Genomic DNA, 15052 nt, shown 5'->3' with positions numbered 1-15052 from the left:
ACTTCACATCAAATGACCACCAGATCTACTACTGTGGACAAGAGGACCACAGAAGAAATGGAGTAGCCTTCATAACTAATAGTAAAGTGGCTAAAGCAGTGCTTGGATACAATCCAAAAAAATGACAGAATGATCTCAATTTGAATTCAGGGCAAGCCATCTAACATCACAGTGATCCAAATATACGCCCCAACCACAGATGCTGAAGTAGAGCAGTTCTATGAGGATCTGCAGCACCTACTGGACAACACACCTAAAAGAGATGTTATTTTCATCACGGGAGACTGGAATGCTAAGGTGGGCAGTCAAATGACACCTGGAATTACAGGTAAGCATGGCCTGGGAGAACAAAATGAAGCAGGAGATAGGCTGATAGAATTTTGCCAAGACAACTCACTCTGCATAACAAACACTCTCTTCCAACAACCTAAGAGACGGCTTTATACATGGACTTCACCAGATGGACAACACCGAAATCAGATTGACTACATCCTTGGCAGCCAAAGGTGGCAGACATCTATACAGTCGATAAAAACAAGACCTGGAGCTGACTGTAGTTCCGATCACGAACTTCTTCTTGCACAATTTAGGATCAGACTAAAGAGATTAGGGAAGACCCACAGATCAGCTAGATATGAGCTCACTAATATTCCTAAGGAATACGCAGTGGAGGTGAAGAATAGATTTAAGGGACTGGACTTAGTAGATAGGGTCCCGGAAGAACTCTGGACAGAAGTTTGCAACAATGTTCAGGAGGCGGCAACAAAATACATCCCAAAGAAAGAGAAAACCAAGAAGGCAAAATGGCTGTCTGCTGAGACACTAGAAGTAGCCCAAGAAAGAAGGAAAGCAAAAGGCAACAGTGATAGGGGGAGATATGCCCAATTAAATGCAAAATTCCAGAGGTTAGCCAGAAGAGATAAGGAATTATTTTTAAACAAGCAATGCATGGAAGTGGAAGAAGACAACAAAATAGGAAGGACAAGAGACCTCTTCCAGAAAATTAGAAACATTGGAGGTAAATTCCAGGCCAAAATGGGTATGATCAAAAACAAAGATGGCAAGGACCTAACAGAAGAAGAAGAGATCAAGAAAAGGTGGCAAGAATATATGGAAGACCTGTATAGGAAGGATAACAATATCGGGGATAGCTTTGACCGTGTGGTCAGTCAGCTAGAGCCAGACATCCTGAAGACTGAGGTTGAATGGGCCTTAAGAAGCATTGCTAATAACAAGACAGCAGGAGATGACGGCATCGCAGCTGAACTGTTCAAAATCTTGCAAGATGATGCTGTCAAGGTAATGCATGCTATATGCCAGCATATAACTTAGATTCTGATGTTCCTTTTGTGAATGGAATACAGTCCACGGAATATGGATTTTCTGTCCTCTCTCCCCTTCTGCAGCCTCTCCCTGTATGTTCTCATGAAGGTTGGATTGCGAAGCTTAGGGTGCTATGTGAAATATTTAAAATTCAGTGGCTTTCCTGGCACAAGATAATGTTTTTCTAAATCCATTATTAGCAAGTGATCCTTCAGTCATACATAAACATTTCCAGGGAGCAGACCAATTAATTGGACAATCAAAACACAGTTTAAAGGGGTCTCACTAACATTTTTCCCCTTAAAGTAGAAAATCTATACTCATCTAATTTAAGAGCCTGAAAGGTAAATGAGAAATGAAAATCTTTCTACTTATGATACCTTAAGAAACAGAAGTGAAGATGAACCTGCCATTGAGTCCTGCAATGTTTGTGGCATGTTTTGCTTTTACTTAGAAACTAACTGTCATATGGTTCCAGCAAGTGCAAGCTTGTGGCAGGGTTTAAACAATGAGAACTGCAGCAATGAAATGAGTGGCTGTTGTTCATAAGAGAGAAGGATTTATGAGATAAAACAAAGAAGGTGTTAAAACAATTGCTGACAGAGGAAGCAACTCCCTGTAAGGAAAATAATTAAGAATAGAGACAAGGAGACTGACATCCAAAAGCAAAAAACACAGAAGATATTCTGCACTGCAGGAACTGTGAAACAGCTTTGACATGATTGCAGACAGATTTTAGTGGAAGATACAATACTGTGGATCCTTGAAAAGTAGATAGAATACAGTTGTCCTTTGAAGGGGCACAAAGGAAAGGTTCATGGTGATTCAGCAGTACAAGGAATGGAAACAAATGATTAGATGTATTAGCTCAGAGTGTGCTATCTGCCAGAGCACACAAGTGGATGTGACAGAAATACTTCCCAAACTTATCTAAACCACAGATAATTCTCCTACTTTACTAACTGATGTAAGGGACAGAGGAAATTCCCCACTCCCAACTCACCAGAGAAAAGAATACTGAGATAGCCTGAAATTATACAACTGGCATCAGAAATGCTAATATTAAAAAAAAAAAAAAAAGAGGTAGATGAAGAATGCTAACAACAAAGGCCTTCTTCACATATATTAAAAATAAAAGAAAAAATAAAGGAATCAGTATAGCAGCTGCCCGATCAAGACAGCAAAATGCTTACAGTGCACCTAAATGAACTGTACTACCCAACTCATACTTTGGATTGGTGTCCTCAGATAAGAGGTTATGCCAGGCAGTTTTACAGAACAGGATGACTTGTGATACATACTTGGCTAAGGAATACTAATTACATTGAATGAGTTTAAATGTCTGATGCCTAATGAATTTGTATTCTAGGCTACCAAAGGAACTTGCAGCGAAGCTGACCAAATCTGTGTATCTTGGATGGTATAATAATTAAGGGGATACATAGCTGGCTTGAAAATATTGCTCATTATCAACAGTAGTTTCTCAACTAATTGGAGCAAAATATTGGCAATAGAGAACCTAATATATCTTTATTTCATCAGACAGTTTGACAAATACTCTATGGTATTCTGATTAACATATGAACGTTAGCTTTCATAACAATTGCTTGTATACATGTTTGTCTGAAAAATATTTCCTTATCAGACTAAGGGGAAATATCAATATATGCTAATTTTCACAGTATAATCAACTTAATTCCAAGACCTTTGTCACCAAAAGGCAGCTAAGGAATGTGGGAATATGTAGCTGTGGGATTTCTGAACATATTTATTTGAAAATTAGATCTATATAGAAAGCTTAAATATCTGGCTGTGGAGTTGGAAAAGGCCACAATCTAGTCCAAACCTCTGCAGTGTGCAGAAAAATAATTAAGGCATCCTTGAGAGATGGCTATCCATTCTCTTCTTGGATATCTCCAGAGATAGAAAACTCATAATCTCCATAGGTAGATTGTTCCACTCTTGTTCAGACTTATGATTGGGAAGTTTTTCTTTATATTTAAGTGAAATCTAAGTAATTACAACTTGTACCCATTGTTTTTAGATGTAATTTCTGCATCCAAAACAGAAAATAGTTCCTAATCATCTTTTCCATGGCAGTCTTTTATGTACTTGGACACTAATATCATATGTCTCCTCAGTCTTCTTTTCTTCAGATTGAACAATCTAATTTCCTTCAGATTATCCTCATAGTACATATCCTCAAGTATAAAACATCATCTTTGGACTCATTCTAACCTGTCAATATCCTTCTGGAAATGTGGTGCCCAGAACTGTATACAGTACTCCAGGTGTAATCTCATAAATATAGATTAGTGCACACATCACTGATACAGTGCTTCTTGTAATGCAGCCCAGAATTATGTAAGTCCTTCTAGAAGCTGTCTCATATTCAACTTGTTGTTCATGCCGTCTGAGGTAATGCTCCCAAGCCATGAAACCTCAATTTTTCCTTCCTAAATAAAATGCTGGCTGTGTCTTAAGCAAAAGAATGAAAGGCCATGCAGTTTGCTAGACCATTTGTAGCATGGCCTGGTAGTTCCTTCATTACCAAACAGAGAGGGGAGCTATGGTAACAAACAGAAGGAAAGGAAGTGATGATAGTCCTGACAATATCAGTCTAACCAATTAGAAGATGCCAAGTAGTATCAAAGAGGGAACATAAAAGAATCAAAGAGGAAAAACCCTATACAAACTTTGACCTCATCTATGGGCCCTGGTGGACACCAGCTGAGAAGCTACAATGAGGCAATGCATCCAGAAGTGTGTCTTCTAACAAGAAACACTAAAATCCAAACTCTTTACCTCTCTCCCCAAAGATTTTTCTCCAAACCAAAGAAGCTTCCCCTAAACCAAACAGCATTTCTTTTAGGGTATATAAAATATTTTATAGCACCCTTATCTAACTTCGGCAGGCTTCAAACATTTGAATATAAAGTCCCAGAATTCTCTGCAATGCCCACAGTGGCTGGATAATTCTGGAAGTTGAAGTCCACACATATGTAGGGTGCAAAGGTTAAGGAAGGATATTCATGCCACATGGGATGCACTCTGACCTCCCACCATGTAATTATTCATGGGATTCTGTCACTCAAAGTCACTTTTATAGTGAGATGGGTGGTGTAATGTAATATAATTTATAAACCTCCATTGGGCTTTGTATAGGAGTTAACATCGTTGTTTGAATTTTAAAAAACCCTGTTATGAAGCTTTTAACTAATGTCTTGTTTGAGAGACCAGAAGTCTTCCTCTTGGGACTTATGGACAACAGTTGGAAAAAAGTCATGGAACTTTGTTTTTGTATATGATAACTGCAGCAAGATTATTGTATGCACAAAGATGGAAAGATTTGGCAATATCTAAAATGGAGGAATGGTTGGTGGGGATGACAGAACTTGCTGAGATGGCCAAACTGACTTGTTTGATTAGAGAAAAGACAATATCTATGTTTATTGTTGACTGGAAACCCTTATAGACTTTTTGCATGAAACAGAAAAAAATGAACTTATGATTTATGGTTTTGAGGATTAGACTGGATAGATTATAGAAAGAAGAGATTCATGATGTAACTTTAGAGAAAGAGGTACTGTAAATTTATAATTGTACTTATAACTGCTGTAAAGAAGATTGGAAGCCGCTTCTTTGTATCTTTTTTCTTTTTCCTTCTTACACTTTTAGCTCTCTCTTTGATTCCTTTCCTTTCCTTTTATTTTATTTTCTTCCTTACTTTATATTATTTTGTATTAGTTTTTACCTTTGATTTTAAAATGTTTAATAAAATTATTTATATATAGTATATGTTTGTCTTGTTCTATTTATTATTATCTTAAGTTATTCTACTTCATATGTATGCAGGTATTAATGTATGAAAGATCCATATATATGTGAATGGAAGAATATTAGTATATTAGCCTATATAGATATAGATATATAGTATTACTGTAGGGTAAAAGTCTATGTGCTAGGTATCAAGAATTCAATTTGTTTTTCTGTTCTATAGATACAGGTTGTTCTTTTTTTACACATCCATATGAAAAATATCACAGAAGGTGATAGCACCTAGCCAAAATTTGTCGATCTCAGAAATGCTAAGCAAGGTTGGATCTAGTTAGTGCTCAGAAAGGAAACCAAAAGAAAACCCTAGGGAAATTGAAAAAGGTTCGTAGAAGGCAATGGCTAACCACTTCCGTACTGTTGCCCAAACACACACAATATGGATATGTCCATGTAATCATTAGGTCTTTATTTTATTTCTTTCTTTATTAAATATGTATACTATCAGATTTATAACTGCCTGCAAGCAGTTTACAGCTCAAAATATTAATACAATTTTGATTTGACTTTTTAGAGTAAAAAGCCTGAAAATAAGAACTTTTAACTTTATCCAAACTAATGTTCCCCTCTGCTAAATATGTGCTTGTTTGAGCTGATTATTTCTCATAGTCTGTTGCTAGAACTGACAGCTTTGAACTTATTTGAGATCTAGAAGTGGCTATTTTCTAAATCAGTGCTGAAATATTATGTGCATATTGTAAGTTCTGAAAACATGCCTTGTGTGCAATTGCAAATGTGTATATACACATGATAGAAGGGCACCCAGCAACAAACTGAATAGCAATGGATGGTTGTATACCTCATAGTCCAGATCCAAGTGGTCAAATTCCCCATTGATCCGAAACTGCTGCAAGTGTCTGTCAAGTGTGAGATTGATGTTTTTCCCATGACGCTCTATTAAAACAGAATGCCAATGGTGGTCATCCAAAAGGCTACCTGTAGTCACAGATGTGTGTCCATAAATTGAGCCATACTGGTTGCTACCTGTGAAAAAGCAGAAGATAAGAAAATACTTGTTTTTGATGTTTAATGTTTTTAATTGTTTTAATTTAGTATTATATTGTGTAAGCCTACCAGAGTCTGCTATGATAAATTTAATGAAATGAAGCAATTTTTTAAAATCACTTTTAATGCCTTGTAAAAATCTGTCACTGAAATTATGTAAGAAACTTACTGCTATGTACTTATGCCAAAATGACAGGAGCCACTATGGTTAGTCATTAAGATATTAGACTAGGACTTGATGACTTTGGGCTGTCAATTCTCATTCTAGCCTATCACATATGGGCTTTTTTCTTCCTCTCCATGCCTTGAAAAGGTTGGCATGATAGAGGGATCAAGACTGTTTCTTATCATTGAGACATAACACATCATCGTATCTTTCCGATGAGATCAGTACACATATGGGTGCTGCCACTGTGAGACTGCCTTGGACATATCTGATGGTAATGATAAAAGAGCCCATAGTCCGGGCTAGGGTAGGATGTAGGATTTAACTCTTATATCGCATTAACGGTGGTGGTTTTAGCTAAATTATCTTTAGCCAACTGTCACATTCCCTAAATTCCAGAACATATTATATTTCAACAGTCTGGGTAGCACTATTCTCCTAGCTTTCACATGGCATATCTAGAATACCTCTAATTCTATGCCCGTCATTTTATTATTTTTATGGTATAGATACCACTTCAGTCTGGATAATTCTAAGTGGTATACATTAGAGCAACAAGAACAATGTACACATTTCTTCTGAAACCCAGTACACAAGTCTATTCCTCCTCCCCTTCATGTTATAAACCTAAGGATAACTTGGTTAAAGTTCCTATAATCTTCCCTTCTTCATCCAATTTCTCCATGTTGGTAAGGATTAGCAAATCTCTCCTTCCCCCTGCTCCAGTTTTTCCTTCTTTCTGTTCAACAAAGTTGTCAGCAAGAGAAGAGAGGAATTTGTGACCTGAATAAGTTTCATCTGGGATGCAGCTGTTGGTGAGATAGGAAGAGGAATTTCTAATCCCCTTTATGTGCATAATCCATGCTCTTTGATAATGAGAATCTGCAATTTTGCATGCAAAGCTAGTGTTTATTGATTTACAATCTCACAGATACTTACTGGCAATTCCACAGAGTATTCTAGAAAATAGTTTAAAAAAAAAGTTGGAGTTTCAACAACCGGTACATTCAGGGTGAAGGAAATATACAGGCAATGAGAGCCCTGTAAATCAAACTGGTTTATAGCCCTCCTTCTGGATGCCAGCAGTTTCAAAGTGAGGCTGTTGGTAACCAAGATGCCTGATAAGAACTTTCAGATTTGCTCCTACCAAAAATCCCTCTTGGGCTTCTCTCTATGAATTGTTTTAGCATAAGGCTGTTTTCCCCAGCTCCCCTACTTACTTGTTAATTGTACCCCCTTTTCCTGATGTACATCAGTGTTAATTTTTGGACTCCACTTTGGTTGCTCCACCTCTTATCTCCTCTCATCCTAAATAGGGGTTGTACCTTCTCCTTGGTCCTAGCACCTTCTTCCTCAGCTGCCACTGCAGAGTCACCAAAGCTGAGATGTTATTAATCACCTAGTAAATTTATTAGCAGACAGTGTTGTGTTTCCTTGGAGATATACCCCAGTACCTATTTAAACATACGACTTCTCCAAATGCTCTGACTAGAAAGACTCTGATGAACCACTGGAGACAAGACAGAGCAGGTTTTTTTAAAAAAAAAAATCAAGGCAGGAATCTTCTTTTCTGCAGTGCTTCACATCATCTATTTATCTATGAAGCCTCCTGATTTAGTTCGGGTTGGTTCACATGTACCCTGTTACCTTGTACAGCCACAGATTCAGTTTGAGTGGACTGATTCACTTTGGAATTCAACCATACCCGAGGCATACCTCTGCTAATTAATAATAGGGTAACATCTGAGCATATTGGACATCTGCTTGCGATTACTGTAGAAAATCTGCTTTTATTTTTGTATAAGCTTTAAAAGTGTGGGAAGAACCTGCTATAAAGTGTTTAATGGTGTTTATGATAAAGTAAAAAATAAACCAGGTATAGTAGCTGAGGTTCTTTCTATGGGAACAGTGGTAAAACCCTAAATTGTTTTTAACTGTTTTAATTGTTTTTAACTGTTTTAATGGATAAATTATATTGATCGTTTAGTTTTGTTTTAATTGTGTATGCCGCCCAGAGTCACATGCAAGTAAGATGGGTGGCTATCTAAATCAATCAATCAATCAAATCAAATAAATAAATAAATAAATAAATAAATAAAATACAGTAAAGGTTGTAGCTCAGTAGCAAAGCATATGCTCTGCATGCAACATTTGGGCCCAGATAAAAGAACAACTTCTTTAAGCAGAGTCAGGAAAAAGCCCTGTTTGAAATCTGAAAAGCCACTTCCAGTACTGAAGTAGATGGTGCAATAAGTTACATGGCAGCCTCATTTATTTTCTTGATAAATTGATTTTTGATTTACCTTGATAAATTAAAAATAATGGGGCCTTTTTTTTTCAAAATTAGATATGCAGTATAATGCAGCTTAAATAAATATACAAACAGGCCTTTTGAATCAAACCTAAAGTCTATGCTCAGATTTCATTACTTCCTCACTCAACTTGGACTGGCTCTTCCTTACAACATGACTCCAAGCAAGCAAGCAAATGTAGATATGTACTGTATGTAACACTAGCTACACTCAAGAACATCCTCATTGAACAAGCACTTGGTTGTCTATGGAGATGGCATGATGTAGATGTTTATGAGTAACATATTTACATATTGTAATTTTGCCTGTGTGCATGAGGGGATAATGAATGATACTACCATGGTAATTTCTCAGTTCTGTTTCTCATACAACTTCCTCTATTAGTAATGCACCTACTGTTTCTCTCTGCCCCATGTGATACTAAGCAAAATCAAGGTGGAGTTATTTTCATTTTATCATGTTTGCTTCAGTTTCTAGGCTCTGTAATCTTTTCTGCTAGTCACTTCTTAATCATTCTTTCATACCTTCTCCAAGGTCATCTCTGAATTCCTTTACAGTCCTGGTACTAGAAGTCAGATAAGGAAAACCAGCTAAAAGCAGAAAATGTAGTGAGGCAGGATAGGGGAACTGATGGGTTTTGCTCTGTTTAATATAAAAAGTTAACCTAATCACTTAGGCTTTATATCCAAACAAGCTGTCAGACTCCACAATCAAAGGATTGCTGAATCATCTGATCATGCTTGTCTGCCATGATGAGTCAATGCATGTCAAGAGCTGGATGGGAGGGTGGAACAGGAGAGAGTGTGAAGCCTTGTTGTTTGGGCTGACAGGGGGGAGTCAAGGTCGTACTGCCAGAGACATCTGTGCCTGGTATGGCTGACTGTTAGAACTAAGATGGGAAAGGGATAGGAGGGGGAAGAGGGGTGCTGGAAAGTTTGAATTAGTTAGTTTAGGCAGGAAGCTTTCAATCACAGCTTTTCTCTTGTTCTGTACACTAAGCTCAATAAATCTGAATTCTGCATATTTCAACTGTGCATGAGTCAGGTCATTATTGGGACTAATGGTGTCAGTTCTTAAACAAGCAAGCATATATTTAAGAAATGTGTATGTGTGTGTATGTGCATGATCTGGTTCTCAGATACCTCAGATGGAACCTAGAAAACTGCACATCAGAATTAAGGTAGAGATTGTTTCAATCATTCCATTCCCATCATGTGGTACCCATGCAATTCACATTTCCTACAGCAAGTAACATTGCCAAAGTTATCCATTCATTATATTGATTAGTTCTGTGTTATGAAGGATCACCTAAAATAAAAACATGGCCAGATATTAAAACCCTCTGAGTTTGCTGACCCTGCATTTCTGTCATATCTATCTGTCTGTCTGTCTGTCTGTCTGTCTGTCTGTCTGTCTGTCTATCTATCTATCTATCTATCTATCTATCTATCTATCTATCTATCTATCTATCTATCTATCTTCTAAGTCCCCGCCCATCTCCTCCCATAGGGGGATTCTGGGTGGTTTACAACAATCGATTAAAAACAACAACCATAAAATAGACAGAATAAAATACAGTAATAAATAATATAAATAAAGGTAAAAATAAAGAATACAGGTAGTGAAGAATCTAAAACAGTCCAAGTGTGGGAGGAGTGGTCTATAGCAACCATCCCCATGTAGATCTATTCTCCACTCCACCACAAGTGAGGCAGCAGAACCAGGTCTTCAGACTCCTCCGAAAGGCCAGGAACAATGGGGCCAATCTCACTTCCGGGGGCAGCATGTTCCATGGGGTGGGAGCTACTGCAGAGAAGGCCTGCTTCCTGGACTCTGCCAGATGAAATTCTCTTACAGATGGGGTCCACAGCATGCCCTCTCTGCATGATCGGGTGGGATGGGTTGATGTAATGGGGAAGAGGCGGTCCCTCAGGTAACCTGGCCCCATGCCATGTAGGTCTTTAAAGGTAATAACCAACACCTTGAATTGGACCTGGAAGCAAACTGGTACCCAATGCAGCTCACACAGCAGCGGTGTTACATGTGCCCTTCTGGGGGCACCAAAAACAGCTCGTGCAGCTGCATTCTGGATCAGCTGGAGCTTCCAGATACTTTTCAAGGGTAGCCCCATGTAGAGCGCATTGCAATAGTCTATATAATAGATAACAAGGCTATGAGTGACTGTTTGAAGGGCCTCCCGATCCAGGAAGGGGAGTAACTGGTACACAACTTGTAGCTGCACAAAGGCTCTCCTGGCCGCGGCTGCCACCTGCTCTCTGAGCAGGAGCCATGAGTCCAGGAAGACCCCCAAGTTATGCACCGGGTCTGTCTGGGGCAGTGCAACCCCATCCAGAACCAGAGATGTTAATGTCCCAGATACGGAAGAACCATTAACCTACAGCCACTCGGTCTTACCAGGGTTCAGTTGAAGCCTGTTGTTCCCCATTCAGGCCCCCACAGCCCCCAGACACTCAGAGAGGGTAGTCACAGCATCACTTACTTCACACGGGGTGGAGATATACAACTATCATGAGCATACTGATGATACCTCATCCCATGGTGACAGATGATCTCGCCCAGGGGTTTCATGTAGATGTTCAAAAGGAGAGGGGAGAATACTGATCCCTGTGGCACCCCACAAAGAAGGGGCTGTGGGGCCGATCTCTCCTCCCCTATCAACACCGACTGGGATTGGCCCTGGAGGAAGGAGGTGAACCAGCATAAAACTACGCCACCCACCCCCAATTCCCTGAGTTGCCCCAAAAGGATACCATGGTCGATGGTATCGAAAGCTGCTGAGAGGTCAAGAAGAGCCAGGATGGATGCACTGCCTCCATCCTGCTTCTTCCAGAGATCATCCATAAGTGTGACCAATGCTGTTTCCATATCATATCCGGGCCTGAAACCTGACTGAAAGGGGTCCAGATAATCCGTTTCCTCCAGGACCCTCTGGAGCTGCAAAGCTACCACTTTCTCAACCACCTTCCCCAAAAAGGGAAGGTGGGAGACTGGATGAAAATTGTCCAGAACAGTAGGGTCCAGCGATGGCTTCTTGAGGAGGGGGTGCACCAATGCCTCTTTAAAGGTAGCTGGAAACACCCCCTCTCTCAAGGATGTATTAACAGTCACATGGACCCAACCACATGTTACCTCCCAGGCTGTTTTTACTAGCCAGGAGGGGCAAGGGTCTAGATGGCATGTGGTGGCATTTACTGTCCGTAGGATCCTGTCCACTTCCACAGGTCCAACAGGATCAAACTGCTCCCAGATAACTGGGTAAGCCCGTTACCCTGGTATCTCTCCAGACCAAGCCTCACACCTTGAGTCCAACTTGGAGTGGATCCGAGCAATTTTGTCCTGCAGATGCTCAGCAAATTCCTCTCCATGTCCCTGTAGGTGGGTCATGGAGCCCACCTTCCCCAAAAGGGATCAAGTGATCTTAAACAGGGCCGTTGGGCAGCATTCTGTGGACGCAATAAGACTGGAGAAGTATTGATGTTTCGCCGCTTTTATCGCCACAAGGTAGGCCTTAATAGTGGCTCTAACCTGTGTTCAGTCGAATTCAGTCTTTATCTTCCTCCAGCGGTGCTCTATGTGTTTCTTAACCCTCTTCAGAACCCTCAACTCCTCCATAAACCATGGGGAGTGCAGGGTTTGATGGGACAAGAGAGGCTGCACAGGCGTGATCCTGTCCAAGGCCGTTGCTGCCTCCCTATTCCAGGCTGCAGCTAGGGCCTCTGCTGGACCATGCAGCAGATCACCGGGTATAACCCCCAGCTCCCTCTGAAACGCTACCAGGTCCATCAGTCACCGGGGGCGGACCAACCAAATGGGTCCTGCCTCCCTGCAGAGGGGGGATGGCATAAGAGAATCTCAGGGCCACCAGGGCATGGTCTGACCATGACAAAGGGGACAGCTGTAACTCTCCCCTCAGATCACATTGCCACTGCTCCGACAAGAAAACCAAGTCCAGGGTGAGGCCACTGTTTCGTGTTGGGTCCCGAATTATCTGGGACAGGCCCATGCCTGCCATGGTAGCCATGAACTTCTGAGCTGCCTCTGAGGCATGCCCCAGGGATGGCAGGTTGAAGTCCCCCAGAACCATGAGCCTGGGGAACTCCACCACCAGCCCCAAGATGGCCTCGAGCAGCTCAGGCAGGGAGGTTGCCATGCAGCAGGGATGCTGGCACAGCAGCAACACTCCCAGCTGTTCTCGGGAGCCCAACTTGAATTACAGGGTCTCACAGCCGGCCACTTGTGGAGCACGGCCCCTGAAGGTCACAAGAGACTCTCAGATGACAACAACCACCCCTCCTCCCCTGCCCTGGCATCTCAGCTGGTGCCATACCATAAACCCAGCTGGGCACATTTCCGAAAGGGGCACCCTCCCTTCAGGGCCCAGCCAGGTCTCGGTAATACATGCCAGGTCTGCCCCCTCCTCAGTGATCAAGTCACATATGAGGGGGGCCTTGTTATTAACTGACCTGGCATTAAAAAGCAGCAGCCGGAAACCAGGGCCCCTATGGATCTGCTGACCAGGGCCTGGGTCTGAGCGCAGAGGGCTGGAACATGCCACCGGTAGCAAATGCCGGGGGCATCTTCCCCGAAGATGGCCCGCCCTCCTTGCCATATGGCCTTTAGCAACCATGGATTGATGCCAAAGGGTCTGAACTTGAAACTACTTAATGACTGCAATCTCCTTCCACAAGGCACTAAGGGAAAGCCCACAGATGGAGCAGGCTCCCTACTTTGCTAGCACTAATGTATGAGGGCAGGAGGATTAGGTGATGGGATAGTACAAAATCACAATCAGGGATATGAATATCTTCCCCCATGGGCTTGAAAACTATAGAGCTAAAAAAAAAAAATCAAGCTTGATAATTGATTTCATTTCTAGATAAATGCTCCCAAAATAAATCTATATCCTTCTAGCTTTATGGAAGGTTCTTCACTCTACCTAGAAACTGATTTCAGTTACTTCTTTTAGAAAAAGGAAGGGATACATTTAGAGTTATAAATCTAAGGCTGGGGCAGAGTAAGGCTTTTTGGTTTTTTTTAAGCCATACCTAAATTTAAATTAAGGACCAGTTTGGCCTTTTTCAGCTCCAGGGTGATATAATCTCCTTGCTGGCCTTCTCCATGGAAGAGTACGCCTTCACTTTCTGTGGTTTTAAATTTCAGAGCAATGACATCTTTTAGCGTTTTCAACGTTTTCTTCTTGTGTCCAAATCTGTACGGCAATACAGCACGGCCATCAAAATTGATAACATCAGCCCCTAAAGAGGAAAATAAAATTATAACTGAGTGGTTATGTACTGCTGAGGCTAAGTAAAACAAAAGGACATATATTTATATCCAAACGGGCAAGCAAATATTTCAGGAATGTGTGATCTGGTCCTTAGATATTTCAAATAGCACATCACATCAATTTATATAATTATAAAATAATTTATCCTGACTATTATTTATCAAAGCAGTATACTGTAAAATGGTGACTCAATATATTATTAAATGTATGGGCCTTTCTCCCTGATAATGAATTAAACAAATGTAACATTTATTTCATCTTCAGATGACTTTTTTTTATTATTGATCTGAAGTGCTGCCTGAAGATACTATTGAAGATGCTTCAATGAGCACAAAATGTCATAGATACTGGGCCTTGCCATCAACCTAAATGCACCATGGGGATTTATGAAGGAAACTTTCAGTAAGAGATCAGAGTTTCCAAGAGCATTGAAAAATCTACATCTAAACATGTCTTCTATCATTGAACGATGACCACCATGTGGAGAGAGCCAAAAAGCAATTACCTGAGTATACCACATCAGGATTATACGTTTTAAAATGTTCTTCACTCTTGCAACAGCTGTGGCATGCTTGAATGTAATTGGAACACATATATAACATATGGCAGCATAAAAGAGGAAAGTTTCTGAAGTTTTCACCAAGCACTACCAGTTTGCATTGTGAACCAGAATGCTTGGCTGATCATGATAACTTAGATCATTAATGGTAACCACGAGCTTGTGATTCCCCAGCACACATTCGGTGGCCTCGACCAGACCACTGAAATGTCACAACAAAAATCCTTTTATTTCTTTTTCTTTTTATGTCAATGCAATTTCCCAAAAGAAAGGGAGGAAGGTGGATGCGTGGATGGAAGCCTTATAGTCATGAATAAACATGGATAGGACTGATACCTTCAATAGATTGTGTTTAAAACAATTTAATTGCAACTCCAAAGTTTACTCCTAGTGAAAATAAAGCCAATCTCCAAATATGAAGCTTTGATAACTTTGAATAGTTTGTTAATTTTACTTTGGGTTAAGCACGTACAAGACTAAACTTCATCATCAAGTTTGAACAACTGTAATAATATTAACAGATTTAGGAATTATACTAGGCCACG

The 15052-nt window shown here is 40.4% G+C and overlaps 1 protein-coding gene across 1 annotated transcript in view; it reads right to left on the bottom strand.

Annotated features, from left to right (window-relative positions):
- Positions 1–15052, bottom strand: part of CNTNAP2 (contactin associated protein 2) — a 1282126-nt gene that overhangs the window by 634417 nt on the left and 632657 nt on the right. The window contains exons 5-6 of the mRNA XM_063304201.1: positions 13707–13916; positions 5957–6141 (exon numbers count right to left, since the gene is read on the bottom strand). Coding sequence (XP_063160271.1) covers positions 5957–6141; positions 13707–13916 — 395 coding nt within the window. The remainder of the gene's footprint in view (positions 1–5956; positions 6142–13706; positions 13917–15052) is intronic.

The sequence above is a fragment of the Candoia aspera genome, chromosome 4 (assembly GCF_035149785.1).
Source record: "Candoia aspera isolate rCanAsp1 chromosome 4, rCanAsp1.hap2, whole genome shotgun sequence".
Lineage (NCBI taxonomy): Eukaryota > Metazoa > Chordata > Lepidosauria > Squamata > Boidae > Candoia > Candoia aspera.
The sequence above is the reverse complement of the archived record's forward strand: the minus strand, read 5'-3'. Positions and strand labels throughout refer to the sequence as shown.